A 15,112-nucleotide genomic window follows, 5' to 3' on the forward strand; every position below is an offset into this window, starting at 1 on the left:
ATTAAAAAATACAATCGTTTTAACACAATCATCCTTTTGAAGGGCTTGGTACATACAGTATCCATACTAAGCTGTTGTGAAGATCTGGGTCAACTAATTCCATGTCATCCAGTGTAATTGGCTTTCCCAGCAACTGCTTATAAAAAGGCAACGTGAAGCCTCCGTCAATGTAATGTCCATGAAACACAGCCATCCCCATGATCCGCCCCACAAAGTGAAAGTAGGACAAGTGTTCCTGGAGTGGAAAGAACACAAATATCCATATCAATCCTAATTCCAAAGTGTAGGCATTATTCAGATCTGCATAATGAAACATGATCATATTTGAAACAACACACATTAGATCTCTTAAATGACACCACAAAAGTAGGAAACCTTTTAAAAAGTTTTAAAAAATGTCTTTTCTAACAAAATAAAGGAAGCTAGAAAAATAAAAGTATACAGAATAAAATCATATTAACCAATGAAAAATTTAAAGTATGCATATTTAAACATAATCCCAATTAAAGAATAAGAGCTAAACATATATACAAAATCTTTCAAACCACTTATCCAAGGTTAGTTTGGTCTACATTACCAAAGGAGACAGGATAATACTGTGCAAATCCAAAACAGCTTAGCATAAATATTGCTGCTTTCCTAACCTTCTTTATTCTGGTGCTTGTTACATTTTAATAAGCCTCCAGCTTTGCTTTGTTTTGTTGCCTTGGGCTTGCCAGTTTTAACTACCATCTGTAATGCAAAATATATCATGTCTATTTATCTATCCATCCTGTGGTATCAGCTTCCACTTTGGCTATGTTTCTGTTCTGTTATTAATGTGCTGTGTTGTGACATGAGACAAGGACTGGGGGATATTTGAGGTTAACTTGGAGAGCAAGACTACAAACACCAAAGAAATAGGAGGTAGGAAGCAATCTCTTTGTAATAGCAAAACATCTAGGCTGGATGCTGCTGTTTCTGGGTTTTTTTGTATCCAGCTACTAATCCATAGGTGTTAGGACATTTAACAAGCTTGATTTCATATAGCACTCCTTCTCTTCCCAAATGCCTGATACATGAACTAGTAAAATCTTCGTCATTAGTGACACAGATGGGACAGCTTCCCAAATTGTCTTTGTGGGCCTATGTCCACTGACAAAATCAGGAAAGTTGACTGTAAGTGTTCCTAATGAAAAGTGTTCTTAATATTGACAAGATCAGAAATGCTTGTGTGATAGCATGGGGGCATAAAGAAGAATGCATTATATCCAAGACACAAATTCCAAAACCACAAATTCCATTTAGCGTCCTTGTAGACATTCTAGGATCTTGGGGAGACATTTTTACTATTTATTTAATACATTGATGCAAAAAAAAATCACTATCTGTACTAAAAATAAAGGTGATGATCGCACAAAAAATGAGGTTTTATAATGTTAATATCAATACTGAAAAGACAACTTGCTGGCTAGAATGAGCATATAAATTTAACAAAATGCTTCTTTATACCGGGTTAACAGCCGAATCTGGATTTATCTGAAGCGTATAGATATCGTCACGCGAATATTGGAAGAGGCCGTAATATGGATTCAGCATTTCATGGGAAAGCAAATAGAGCCATTCTCTGAAGAAAACACAAGCATGTTGAGATCAGACAAAAGTTGCACAAAAATATAGGTCTTTAAAGATAAATTTACAATCATGATCCTAAGGGTTATGCTTAGGGTCTTGCCTCAATTTTATTTCAACTAAATATCTTGGGGACTTGTTTGATCTCTTCAGTAAATTCATGCTAAATGATAAGAAAATGTTATGCATCCTATGCTTGCATCAGCTACAGAACATACACAATAGACAACACTCTGTGAATAAAGGACACTTCACATTTTTGTGAGAACAGCTAAATCCCAGAAACTAGCGATATAAGGGATTATACAACATTTTTAATTGTGAGGGTAGGGTGGTGGGGGTATACATAGCACAGAATAAAATAAGGAAACCTATTAAAGAAAACATTAACAGTAACTAGTTGAAGAACAAGACTGAAGCAAATACAGTACATTATTTAGTTATTTAAAAAAGTGCAGTATGGAAACAGACAAAAAGAACGGTATTAAATCTGTCCTAAGCAGATTCCTTCCCTAAGCTCAGAAGCAACATTTTAGTTGAATAGAGTCATTAATACCCTCTGCTTCTTTTAATTATATATTAGTAATACAGCATGAACACAATATCAGACGGTTGTGTACAAGTCAAAAATACATTTTAAAATTGCCAAGGAAGCTCCAATAATTTAATCCATAATAAAATAATATTGGCATCTCCAGTTTATGTATATAATATTTAAGATCTGACTTAATTCTTAATTAGTATTCTGTAGCGGTTACTTATTTCAGTGCATGAGCAATGCAAGCATACTCTTAGATGGTAAGCCTTCATATAGTTCAGCTATTGTGTCCTAAATAATTATGTGACAGCATGTTGAAATACGCCAATAACTCAAAGGACTATTACTTTAAAAGCCTATATTTTAAAGTGCTAAATAAATTTGCTCCCGTTGATAAATATTGGCTTTAGCAACAGCAAGAGTACATAGAATTTTATAGTGCTTCTGAGATTTACTCCCCTGGCTCGTCACTAAATCTCATTGCCAGCTGGCCAGTTTGTGCTGAATAGAATTGCTGGTGGAAGGAAAGCAAGTTAGATCTCAATAGCACCTGAAACAGCTTTATTCTAGTTTTGAAATGGATAAAAAGCTGCCCAGAAGCATTTGCTAGTTGTTAGTTGTTAGAAATATATGTGTTTTGGATTTACGCAGAGAGGAGTCATCCTCTGCTCCAGCCCATTTGCCATCTGAAATGTGCTTATATTTATTATGCACTTTGATACAAAATGTGTTAGGTGAATGTCAACAAATCAGTTTTACCAGTTCTTCCACTTAGATCAAGTGTTTGTTAACTCACTTGTCTTAATTGCCCTTTTAAGACCAATGCAGTCTAAAATATTTTGCATGACACCATGGATATGTTTCAATAATACACTGTTGTTGGGAAAATCCACTCACCCACCTCACAACTATAAGGACTGCTGATAAGTTCCACAAGAATAAGGAAGCTTGATTGAGGTAACAAACATTATTGCCGTTGCTTACCAGAAAAACCAGCACTTTTCCTACTAAACTTTAATACTGAAGCTAGGAGCATTTGCCTTGCTTAAAACCATAGAGGGCTTCTCTTTAGAATAAGGAAGCTTGAACTCTTGTGACAAAACCACTGATTTGAGAGCTGTTGAGAATCTTACTTTGTGTCACCTAATATTGTATACATTCTGCTTTAAATATACATTCTTCTATATAAAGGTAATAAGATTAGGGACTGTTCTGCAAAAAAAAAAAATGTTGCTAGAAGGCCAACATGGGAAACTGAGTCTAAATCCCCAAGGGTAAAGGTAAAGGTTTTCCCCTGACATTAAGTCTAGTCGGGTCCGACTCTGGGAGTTGGTACTCATCTCCATTTCTAAGCTGAAGAGCCGGCATTGTCCGTAGACACCTCCAAGGTCATGTGGCCAGCATGATCACAACCCCAAATTCACCAGAAATTGCTGGGCTCACTTTAAAACCCTTCACCAGATAGTTCACCCATGAGCAAAACCTGTTGCTTCTGGATCATCACAAAATTAAAAAAAATTGTTTACCTGGCAACTCCTCCATAATCGAGGCCTTCTTCCCCACGAAATTTTATCATTAATCTCTTCCATAGGTCTTTAGGCCTCATCTTCATGACTTGCCTGTAAGACTCCTGAAATTACATTAGATATTGCTTTGTGAGTACTATTGCAATACTTTTAATCTAGAATCATAGAATAGTAGAGTTGGAAGAGACCTCATGGGCCATCCAGCCCAACCCCCTGCCAAGAAGCAGGAAATCACATTCAAAGCACCCCCGACAGATGGCCATCCAGCCTCTGCTTAAAAGCCTCCAAAGAAGGAGCCTCCACCACAGTCCGGGGCAGAGAGTTCCACTGTCGAACAGCCCTCACAGTGAGGAAGTTCTTCCTGATGTTCAGGTGGAATCTCCTTTCCTGTAGTTTGAAGCCATTGTTCCGCGTCCTAGTTTGCAGGGAAGCAGAAAACAAGCTTGCTCCCTCCTCCCTATGACTTCCCTACATGTATTTGTACATGGCTATCATGTCTCCTCTCAGCCTTCTCTTCTGCAGGCTAAACATGCCCAGTTCTTTAAGCTGCTCCTCATAGGGCTTGTTCTCCAGACCCTTAATTATTTTAGTTGCCCTCCTCTGGACGCTTTCCAGCTTGTCAACATCTCCCTTCAATTGCGGTGCCCAGAATTGGACACAGTATTCCAGGTATGGTCTGACCAAGGCAGAATAGAGGGGGAGCATGACTTCCCTGGATGTAGATGCTATGCTCCTATTTATGCAGGCCAGAAATCCGTTGGCTTTTTTAGCAGCCGCATCACATTGTTGGCTCATGTTTAACTTGTTGTCCACGAGGACTCCAAGATCTTTTTCACACGTACTGCTGTCAAGCCAGGGGTCCCCCATTCTGCGTCTTTGCATTTGTCCCTGTTGAACTTCATTTTGTTAGTTTCGGCCCATCTCTCTAGTCTGTTAAAAATCTATTTAAAATTATAATATTATTCAAATGTATATGCCTTATACTAGCAAACATGAAAGGATTTACTGTCTGTCTTAATATGCCTGTTCTGTCCCACAAGCTAACTTCCAGGTGCCCAATTCTCAATGAGGACAGAGTTAGAAAATTACAACAAAAAGATGTAACAATAAAGAGAAATAAATTAACTGTAGGAAAGAACAGTACCCTAACTCTTCTCAGGGACTGACTAATAAACAAATACTTTAAAGGAACAGATGGGAGATCAGAACTTAACTGATATTTTCTTGATTGCAATTTCCTTGTTAACCTTTGACTTCTTAAACTGAGTTTCCTTAACTTTAGACTGGACTTTCCTAAACTTTAAATGTAGATTTTTTTTCATGTCAGGAGTAACTTGAGAAACTGCAAGTCGCTTTTGGCGTGAGAGAATTGGCCGTCCGCAAGGACATTACTCAGGAGATGCCTGGATGTTTTGATGTTTTACCATCCTTGTGGGTGGCTTCTCTCATGTCCCTGCATGAGCTGGAGCTGACAGAGGGAGCACATCCTCTCTCCCTGGATTCGAACCGGCAACCTGTCGGTCAGCAGTCCTGCCAGCACAAGGATTTAATCCGTTATGCCACCGGGGCTTGTGACTATGCCGAGGAGGACTAGAGTACTGCAATCTCTGCCTTGGGGGGGGGGGGTCTAAAAGGGACAGGGTTTAAGGTTCCCTGCCACAGAAAACTATACAGAAAATAATGAAACTCATTTTAATTAAGGGGACAATTGAGGCTTAGCAAAAGAGACTCTGTGGGGGCATGACATTATATACAGGAAAGAAGACATCAAGACTTTTAGTGCTGGACCATATTTCTGTAATAAAAAAATTCTTCTAGCACAATCAGCACATGAGAAGACTATGCTGAATTAAAGTGATCCCTGTAACCCGTGCAAAATGAGGGCTCTCAAAAACACCCTTGAACAGCCTAGTATAGTGATAATACCTTATGATTGTGATAGGCAACTTCCACTGGTAAACCAAAGCTCAAATTATTTCCCTACATAGTTTGGGTCCAGATTACCTATAGGATTGTCTTCTCCCATACAATCTGCCCTTTAGGACACTGAGGTCCCTGAGCTCCAATCAGCTAGAACATGATTAGCAGCTTTCATCCCCAGGTTTCATTGGCCACTTCAAGACTGTGGAATGACCTGCCAGAAGAGCTCTGACAGCTAAATGAGCTGTTGGGATTTAAGACACAATTTTAATCTGCATTTCATCAGTAGATGTTAACCTGCTTTTTAACTATATGTATCTTGTATTTCAAAGTGTTTTATCTCTTTGTTTTAATGATGTTGAACCCCACCTTGAGCCACAATTAGCAGCAGGTATTATTATTATTATTTTCAACAGGACTTGATTCTAAGGAAGCATGTGTACACTACATAACTAGAGTGCAGTCCTGTTCAAAGATGCTCACAAATCAATTGAGCAGACTTCGGACTACTTCAAATTTTACAGAATTCAAACTCTGCCCAACCATGTGGCATGGGAAATAAGTTAGAACTAAGTTACTTTGGCTGACGTTTGTGCTTCTATCTAGCACAGACTTCTATCTAGCATAATTCAGCTCCTTCCTTGTCCCATTCTTTCTCTATCCTTCTTTTTCACTCATCTTCCAGAAGAGCTTCCAAGTTCTACCCACAGACCACTACTCCAATTGATTGTATCTCTACAACTAACTGGCAGAAGAACATTTATGACAAGAGAAGAGAAATCCGAAGTATGATTTTGAATTGATGTAATTTTCAATTGATGTTTTTTAAATTTTATGTTTTAACATTTTGTTTTAATTGTAAATGTTATTAAAATTGCCTTCAGGTTATTCTGGGGTACCTGAGGTCTGTAAAGGGGTGTTCTGGGAAAGATTTGTTAAAAGTAGCTTCGCCTTTGTCCTCCTATGAGGCTGAGAGTGGAATCTGCCTAAAGTCACGAATAGGTTTCCATGGCTGCATGAGGATTCAAGGATAGTTTTATCCTAGAGCTGTGGCTATGTTGAACTCAGTGGTTTCGCACTAATGTGGCATTGGAGGCTGCGTGGTGGGGTGTGTGGAGGGATGGATGTGTTGTTTTGTGTTGTGTGCGGGGGAAGGCATGTAATTTCATTGTGCAGTAACACAATAACAAATGAAGCTATTCTATTCTATTCCAAACCCTAGTCTCAGAGCCAGAGCCCAATTCCCAAGTTACTACACCACAGTGTAGTTTCCATCCAACTTAGCTCCCCTTTTGAAATTTAAGATCTTCAATAGCACTAATAATCTGAATGTTTTTTAAATAAAGTCATGAACACTGATGCAATGGATAGTTTTTGTGGAGCAGTCTTTTACTGTAAATGCTAATAGACATACTGCACCAAAATCACACACTGAGCCAGTATGACATAGTTTTCTATTTTCCAATTTGCCATTTTTCTCTCCTCCTGCTTGTTTTGCTCTGTCCTGTCCAATATGTTTATTCTGCTGTAAATAAAATGTGTACTCAAAGTTACCTCAAAGATTTCTTCCCTGGAGACTTCTATGCGACAGTGTCCAGCTTGGGGCTGCTGCTGAGACAGCTCTTGCCTCAGAATCTTAAGCTTTTGCACTAAGTCCCGCTTGTACCTTGGTACCGTTAGACATTCGGCCTCATCGGGAAGCTGGCACAATGATACTACCTGTTGCTGCTGGTGCTGCTGCTGTTGGTCTTTAAGTTGGTTCTGACGGCTGGAAAAAAAATAGCAACTTCGAGTAATTCAAGGTTTTCAATTGTTTCCCTTCTCACATCAATAGGCACTGGAATCAAAATGTTCAGGCAAATATAATGGTGGTTACTATAGTTACAATGTCTTGTTTTGCTACAATTCTTTTAAGATGACTGAGGGCATTCACGTCTGTCTGGTTTGATAATTTTCAATTTGCTTCAGAGGTTTTAAAACATTCTGTTGAGTATGCGGCAGCACTATTTTTGTGTCAAATGTTCAAAAGCTCTCATGTTTCCTTTGTATGTTTTAATGTCTTTCATGTTAATATTCAGGATTACGTCACGACACACACACACACACACACACACACAAGTCTAAAACTGGATACCACACCGCATTTTAAATGGCTGTCCTGAAGAATGAGCATACAAAAATGCTTGTACAGGCACTTTGGCAAAGGTGGTCCCCCTTGTACCTGGACTAGTCTTGACCACAGGAATGTAGGCAAATTCACAAGTAGCCGGTTGGCAGGGATAAATGAATATTTTTACTAGTTGTGCTTAAAAATGTAGTGGAGCTAAATGTGTAGGTGGGGGGAGCTTCATAAGAAAGCATTTTAAAATTAAAGAATCCTTGATATTCTCTATAGTAATAAGGTTAGGAGTAATGGGAACATTGTAAGTAGACTGTATTTTGCAACCTTTTCCTTAAAAATGTTATGAACTACAAACAATGATTGGGGGGGGGGGACAATTGTTAAGTGGACATTTACTATTTTGGTCAGGAGCAACCAGAAAAATTGCATGTTCAAAAGTTACATAAGATTTCTGATTATGATGCAGATTATTTCAGCTATATTTGTACAGAAAAATAGCCTCTGGAACATACAGAAGGGGGACAGGTTGCTGACCTGTAACTGTATTTCTTTACGTGATCATATGTAAATTTGCACAAATGGGTTACTTGCACCTGCACTCTATATCACTGAAATCTTTTAGAGGTATTTTCTAAGCAGTTTTGCAGCAGCCCACTCAGCCCCACTGATCATAGCAGTGTGTTTCACACCTAAACCTTCAGTTCCCTGGACAGCACAACAACCAAAGATCGAAGGATAGGCAGGATGCAACAAAGGGAGGATGGATGGCATTATGTATGTGAGTTCACAGATGACTACTTGAAGAACTACAGTTACAGGTAAGCAATTCATCCTTCTTCTTTATGATCTCTTAAATGTCAGAAAATATAGTATTTTCTAAACAATAAGAATACACCTACAATTTTCAGCCTTGCTATTGTATTAGAATTCAACACAAACAAAAACAATTGGACCATTAAAATACTCCCTAAATAACAAAGAGAACAAAAGGTGGCTAACTTGATACTTCACTTAATATGGGGCAAAACTTTTCGCTGAAACAGAGATTTTCCTTTTCTACAGTCACCTTTCTTGACAAAAACAAAACAGAACTGGGCTTGATGCTATGCAGTAACATGTTGCTGAGCAAACTGGAGCTAAGGACATGAGACTGTAAGAGAGGGAGTACCAGAGACCATTTTAATATGTTTACCTAGAATGGCAAAATGTCCAATGTCATCAACACTTATTATATCTTTTTTGTGATAAATTCTCCTGATTCTAAAAATCTACTATAGTATGGCTCTGCATTCATGGCCCCAATATCTGTGGTTTCGCCTACCAGCATCCAACAAAATATGTCCTCTCTAGAAATATTCTCAGTCCTCCAGGACAAAATCGCAAATGAGGATGGATGGTGGTAGGTGCAATATTACTGAGACTAACAATTTTATCTTAATTATTTAGAAAATCAAAGGTTATAGATTTATCAAAAGATGTATTTTTGCTGATAACATTGCTCATTGGATTTTTCAAATCCTTTCATAATGAAAAACAGATGTACAAATGAAAAAAGCTGAAATATGTGGTTAAAACAGCTTGCGAAGTACAAAAAGCTTCTATGATTTTAGAATTTGCAAGTAACATTTTTTTCTAAAGATTTTTCTAAAGACTATGTCAGCTATTTTGGAAATCTATACAGTGTTCCCTCACTACTTTGCGGTTCACTTTTCGTGAATTCACTGTTTCGCGGTTTTTCAATAAACTCTAAAAGACTATAATAAATCATAAAAAATCACAATTTACAACCTACGGAAGGGAAGAAGGAGAAGCCAAAGGGAGAGAAAAGGAGCCCAAGCGGCAACAGGAGGAGGAGGCGGCGATTTATCAACACACAATTGGTTGATAAAGACTTAAAATAGTGTATAACTACTAAAATAATGTATAAATATTAAAATACATTTAGTGTCCCTACTTCGCGGATTTTCACTTATTGCGGGTTGTTCTGGAACCTAACCCCCGCGATAAGTGAGGGAACACTGTATAGATCAAATCAGTTACTCATAGAACATTAGTGCTGAGAAAAAAGAAAAGTGCTTTTAAAATCTAAAATAAATGCTTTGTAATAATAAACTCAAACATTCCTCTCTAGTAGACATTTGCAGAGACCTCCAACATTTCCCAGCCAATAAGAATGAATATAGCATTTTGTAGCAACAGGCAATTTTTAAAGATATACACTAGCCACACCTTCCTGTATTTCCATACAATTGGAAGATATGATTTAACATTTTTTTTAAACTTGCTGGAGCCTCTCAGGCTACCTCCAGAAAGAGATTCCTATTCCAGAGTTTCATCACCTAATCCTGCCCTCTGGCTTCTTGCTGCCCAATTCCCTACAGATGCACTTGGTTTTCTAGCCATTCAGCCTTTTATGGAGCTTAATGCTGCACAGGTGTTTCCTAGAAATAGCATTTAAAAGGCGTCAAGAATAAGGAACAACAAAGGAAAATTCCAGGGGTGTCTGAACAAATGGATAGTTTTGTCTAGACAATAGAAAATTTGACTCTGAAAGCCTCTTCTGCTCTTGGAAACCTGGCTAACCAATGGAGGAGGAGAGGGGAGGCGAAACACAAAATGCAGGAGCAACTAGGGAGAAGACAATTTTGTTGCCCAATACTTTATGGGTTAAAAGTCTTTCTTGGGGCAACTGTTTCAAAGGGAAATAGACACAGTTTTGTCTTTCATCTCAAAATAACTCAAGGTTTGCTTCTCTTTGAAAGAATTTAATCACAGTTATCCCTCAGGAAGTTTTATAACACAAAACACATTGAGCAATAAATTGTCTTCTATATATCTTTGAAATCTCTTCCTTTCTTGATTTTGGAAACACAGAAAAATTGGAGGGCTCCTTTTTCTCAAAAGCTTTTTAGGTTGAAAACATGGTCAGCTTCAGATCCGTGTACAAGATGAAACCCAAACAAAATGCATATTTTTACAAAAACATATGCCATCCATTCTCTATTACATATGTAGCATTTTGAAGCAATTAGTGGTTTATGTGCTTCAAATATCTCTAATTGTCCCCTAGAATAATGGTTTCTAATCTACAGACCTCCACATGTAGCTGGGTCTCAACTCCCAGCATGACTGGTGGTCAGGGATTCCAAATATTGTAGTCTAATGACATCCGGGGACTCAAAGCAAGGAACCACTGGTTCCAAACACATAGCGACAAGCAAACTGTAATTATATTTTCATTGATAAATTAATTAATTGACATTAAATTCACTAGCTCTCTCAAAAATGAGCCTCAAGATGGCTAAAAATAAAACTTAATTGGAAAAGTATAATTTTAATAGAATAAAACAGGTAGAGTAAAAACACAGTGCTACATGTCTAGTGTGACCTTACAATGATGAAACATTGTGGACACTCATGCTACAATCAATGCTCACTTTCCTAGGATAAGTTCTACACAGTGGGACTTTTGAGTAAACTTTGGTGTAAACAGGCACAGAATTCGGATTGTAAGGTGTTCATTAGCAATTGTTTTGTATTGTCAGAAGCATTAATTAGAAGTCTATATATAGTTAATATACCACCAACTGGAAATCATATTATACTCTGGCTCTGTTGGTTCTTGCTCTATTGGCTTTACTGGCCGCATAATAATGTTAACAAACAATTTAAATGAATTTTAATTGTGACTTTATAAAAATTTATATTTTTGTTTTTATGTTAGATGTAAATTAATTGACAGGTTGTTATTATTTAATTTCTGGTTATAATTTTGTCTTAGATGTTGGTTTATTTTGGGATCTGGTTGGTTGGTTATTTGTACTTGTATTTATGAATATACTGTGGCACTGAATGTTTGCCTTTTTTTGTTGAATTCGCCCTGAGTCCCCTTAGGGAGATAGGGCAGAATACAAATAAAGATTTTTAAATAATAATAATAATAACAATAATTGCAATACTATAAACTAGAGCTGAAAGCGGGCACAACAAAACACTGCATGGAAAGAACAAATGCAATTAAGGCCAAGATCGAAAAATCAGCTGATGACCCAAAGTGCAGACTGTGCAAGGAAGCTGACGAAACCATTGATCATATCCCTCAGCTGCTGTAAGAAAATTGCACAGACAGACTACAAACAGAGGCACAACTATGTGGCCCAAATGATTCATTGGAACTTATGCCTCAAGGACCACCTCCCAGCAGTAAAGAACTGGTGGGATCACAAACCTGCAAAAGTATTGGAGAATGAGCACGCAAAGATACTGTGGGACTTCCGAATCCAGACTGACAAAGTTCTGGAACACAACACACCAAACATCACAGTTGTGGAAAGGAAAAAGATTTGGATCATTGATGTTGCCATCCCAGGTGACAGTCGCATTGACGAAAAACAACAGGAAAAACTCAGCCGCTATCAGGACTTCAAGATTGAACTTCAAAGACTCTGGCAGAAACCAGTGCAGGTGGTCCCAGTGGTGATGGGTACACTGGGTGCTGTGCCAAAAGATCTCAGCCGGCATTTGGAAACAATAGACATTGACAAAATTACGATCTACCAACTGCAAAAGGCCACCCTACTGAGATCTGCAAACATCATCCGAAAATACATCACACAGCCCTAGACACTTGGGAAGTGTTCGACTTGTGATTTTGTGATACGAAATCCAGCATATCTATCTTGTTTGCTGTGTCATAATAAAATAATGGCAATATAAATTATACTTGTGATGTGTATTTTTCTCAAAAAAATCCCTTAATAGTATGTTTGTGATTCATATAAAATCTTCATAGCCCATGACAACAGATTTAAGAGATATGTGCTGAACACTAAGAAATTACATAATGCACAGTTTCAGAATCTAGTGACTACACCCCATCAGAGATACTTTCATTCTTTAAATATTAATCCACATGGACTGGTGACATCATGGACTCACTTTAGAACCAGGTGCAAGTTAGCTGATAGCCGTGGATCCGTAAACTGCGTTGTTCTGTTGTTATGGTCAACAAAATAAACTCTGCCTGTTGCTGTATTTCGGATCTCCCATCCAGGAGGCAAAGGACCAAGCTCTTCGCAATTGATGTTGCTAAGATCCCTACAAAAATAAACATAAAATGAAAAATACCTCAGCTTTTGGCATCTGAGCCAAACAAGTGTAAATGTAACATAACAATTCCATGAAGCCTGAGTGTATGCATTGTTTCAGAAACTTGATATGTTCAGCTGGAATCTCTACTCCCAAGGAATAAGCCCACCAAAGGAAAAGAAAAACACAATCTGATAAAAACAATCCACTATACATGCCTAGGGAAAGCTCTTGTCACATAACCTACATTTTTAAAAACAAATAAATACACTAGCAATCATTGTGATGCTGATTTAAAACAAAAATAACATCCTTTGCCATATTTACTGACAGGACTTGCATACTGGTTTTAACAAATATTCTTAAAAGATTACAGAAATCTCTTAAGAATATCTTACATTTTTTCTTAAAGCATTTGCAAATACATTGGTATTTTCAATGAAGGGCTTTAAAGTGCACCACATAGTTTTTGCCCACTGTGAAGACCAGATGCTATATGCGATAAATACTCCTAATCCCATAAACTAGGAATTGACAACAAGCAGCCCACCAGTCCCATATTTCCCCAAGACAACTTGCTGGGGGTAACAGACAAACTGTTCAAATACTCTCTGACTTTAGGGCTATAATTTATACAGACTCAATACATATAGCTTTGCCCCCCCTTGTGCAGCGGTAATGGATCATTTTCCATTTGTACAGTATAAGGATATTCTTAAAGGGGTGAGGGTAACCACATGTATATTAGTAATATTTTCCCCATTTAAATCAAGATACATCCCCCCGTGTCTAAAATCAGACTCATAGGCCCAGAACTAGAAGTCCGTTTATGAACTGGCACATCTTGCTTTATACAAATGACAGTACTTTTACAAATAAAATACAGTTTCCTACCACCTAATCAAATTTGACAGTGGGCACCTAGGTAGTTTCCTAATTTCCAGAGCTTGTCCACCAATGCAATAATGTAGAAAATAAACAAAACTTGAAAAGTGAATTTCATGTTGAAATCAACAGCAATAGTAGGATTATAATCTGAGACCCAGAGCATTATCCTGCTATGGTTTAACTACTGGTGGTTTTAGCATATGTATATAAATGATTTACACATACACAACTCTATACAGTAGGTAACGTTTGGGAAAAATTGACTGGCCCTAGGTGGTCCTTTTAGTCTCATGGCAGAAGGAGAATTGGAACACACCAATCACCAAATTAGCACAGTAACAGAACTGAACAAATTTAACTAAATGGAAAAAGGCAATGCTGTATGAAACAATTATATGTCAATGTCAAATGACTCCTACTCTGCCAAAATTGGCATTTTAGGATTGCAGAATCGCATTCCGTTACAAAAGTTGCCGATGTCTAGAGCTACAAGGTAGACCTTTATGACATTGTTGCAAGATGTGTTTTAAACTACGGTATGTCTCTGAGCATCAGCCACCTGCAACATAGATTGCCTCCAATATTAACAGGTGAAAGACAGTGTTTGTGTGTGTGTGTGGGGGGGGGGGGGGGGGGTTATACCAACAAATAAGAAACAACCTCTCTCTATATATTCTTTTTGATCTTCTCCAGGAAGGACAGGTGATGCCATGACTGAAGTCATGAGAGGAAAGGCTGGAAGGATTCAGTGGAGAAATCTACAGTGTTCAGCACAAAGCAGTCACATACACCATTCAGAAATGCCCAGAGCCAATGATGGGTTCAAACAAAGAAACAATGTTAAAACCTATGAATTGCTCCCCACAGAAAGCACGTTATACGGTGTAAAACAAATAAAAGAGACATAGCACTGAACAAGAGTGGAAGCTGGAATAAAATCAAAGTGTGGAAGCGCTTTGCTGAAGGCATACATTAACCTACTGCTCTTGGTAGGGGTTCACAATGAGAACAGATAACTTTGCAGGAAGGTGGCATCTAATCTCAGGATCTCCTCCTTTAGAGCCACAATGAGCCTGAAAACATTTTATGTACTGACAAGGTCTTTGAGCCTCAACAACAGCGAGACAAGAGCAATATGTGCAGTTGCTAATAAACTGGCTGCCTCTCAGGATATGTGACTGTGTTAGCAGGATAGTTTCAAACCTGGTACACAAGGGATGATTCTAATCACTAATGGAACAGCTTGTTAAGTTCAGAGGAAAATGCCCACTGAAGTACTATATTCCAACTCAATTAAGAAAATAACATAAAACAATGGTAGTGGTGCTGCTGGAGTGCTACAGCATCATATCCTTTCTGAAACAAATAAAACAGAAAGTTTCTTTAGGGTTTAAATCCTTTCCCATTTTGGGGAGGGGT

At 37.9% G+C, this 15,112-nt stretch overlaps 1 protein-coding gene across 1 annotated transcript in view; it reads right to left on the minus strand.

Annotated features, from left to right (window-relative positions):
* Positions 1–15,112, minus strand: part of smurf2 (SMAD specific E3 ubiquitin protein ligase 2) — a 110,358-nt gene that overhangs the window by 13,918 nt on the left and 81,328 nt on the right. The window contains exons 10-14 of the mRNA XM_008116381.3: positions 12,656–12,814; positions 7,150–7,363; positions 3,676–3,779; positions 1,492–1,606; positions 57–235 (exon numbers count right to left, since the gene is read on the minus strand). Coding sequence (XP_008114588.2) covers positions 57–235; positions 1,492–1,606; positions 3,676–3,779; positions 7,150–7,363; positions 12,656–12,814 — 771 coding nt within the window. The remainder of the gene's footprint in view (positions 1–56; positions 236–1,491; positions 1,607–3,675; positions 3,780–7,149; positions 7,364–12,655; positions 12,815–15,112) is intronic.

Source organism: Anolis carolinensis, chromosome 2 (genome assembly GCF_035594765.1).
Source record: "Anolis carolinensis isolate JA03-04 chromosome 2, rAnoCar3.1.pri, whole genome shotgun sequence".
Classification (NCBI taxonomy): domain Eukaryota; kingdom Metazoa; phylum Chordata; class Lepidosauria; order Squamata; family Dactyloidae; genus Anolis; species Anolis carolinensis.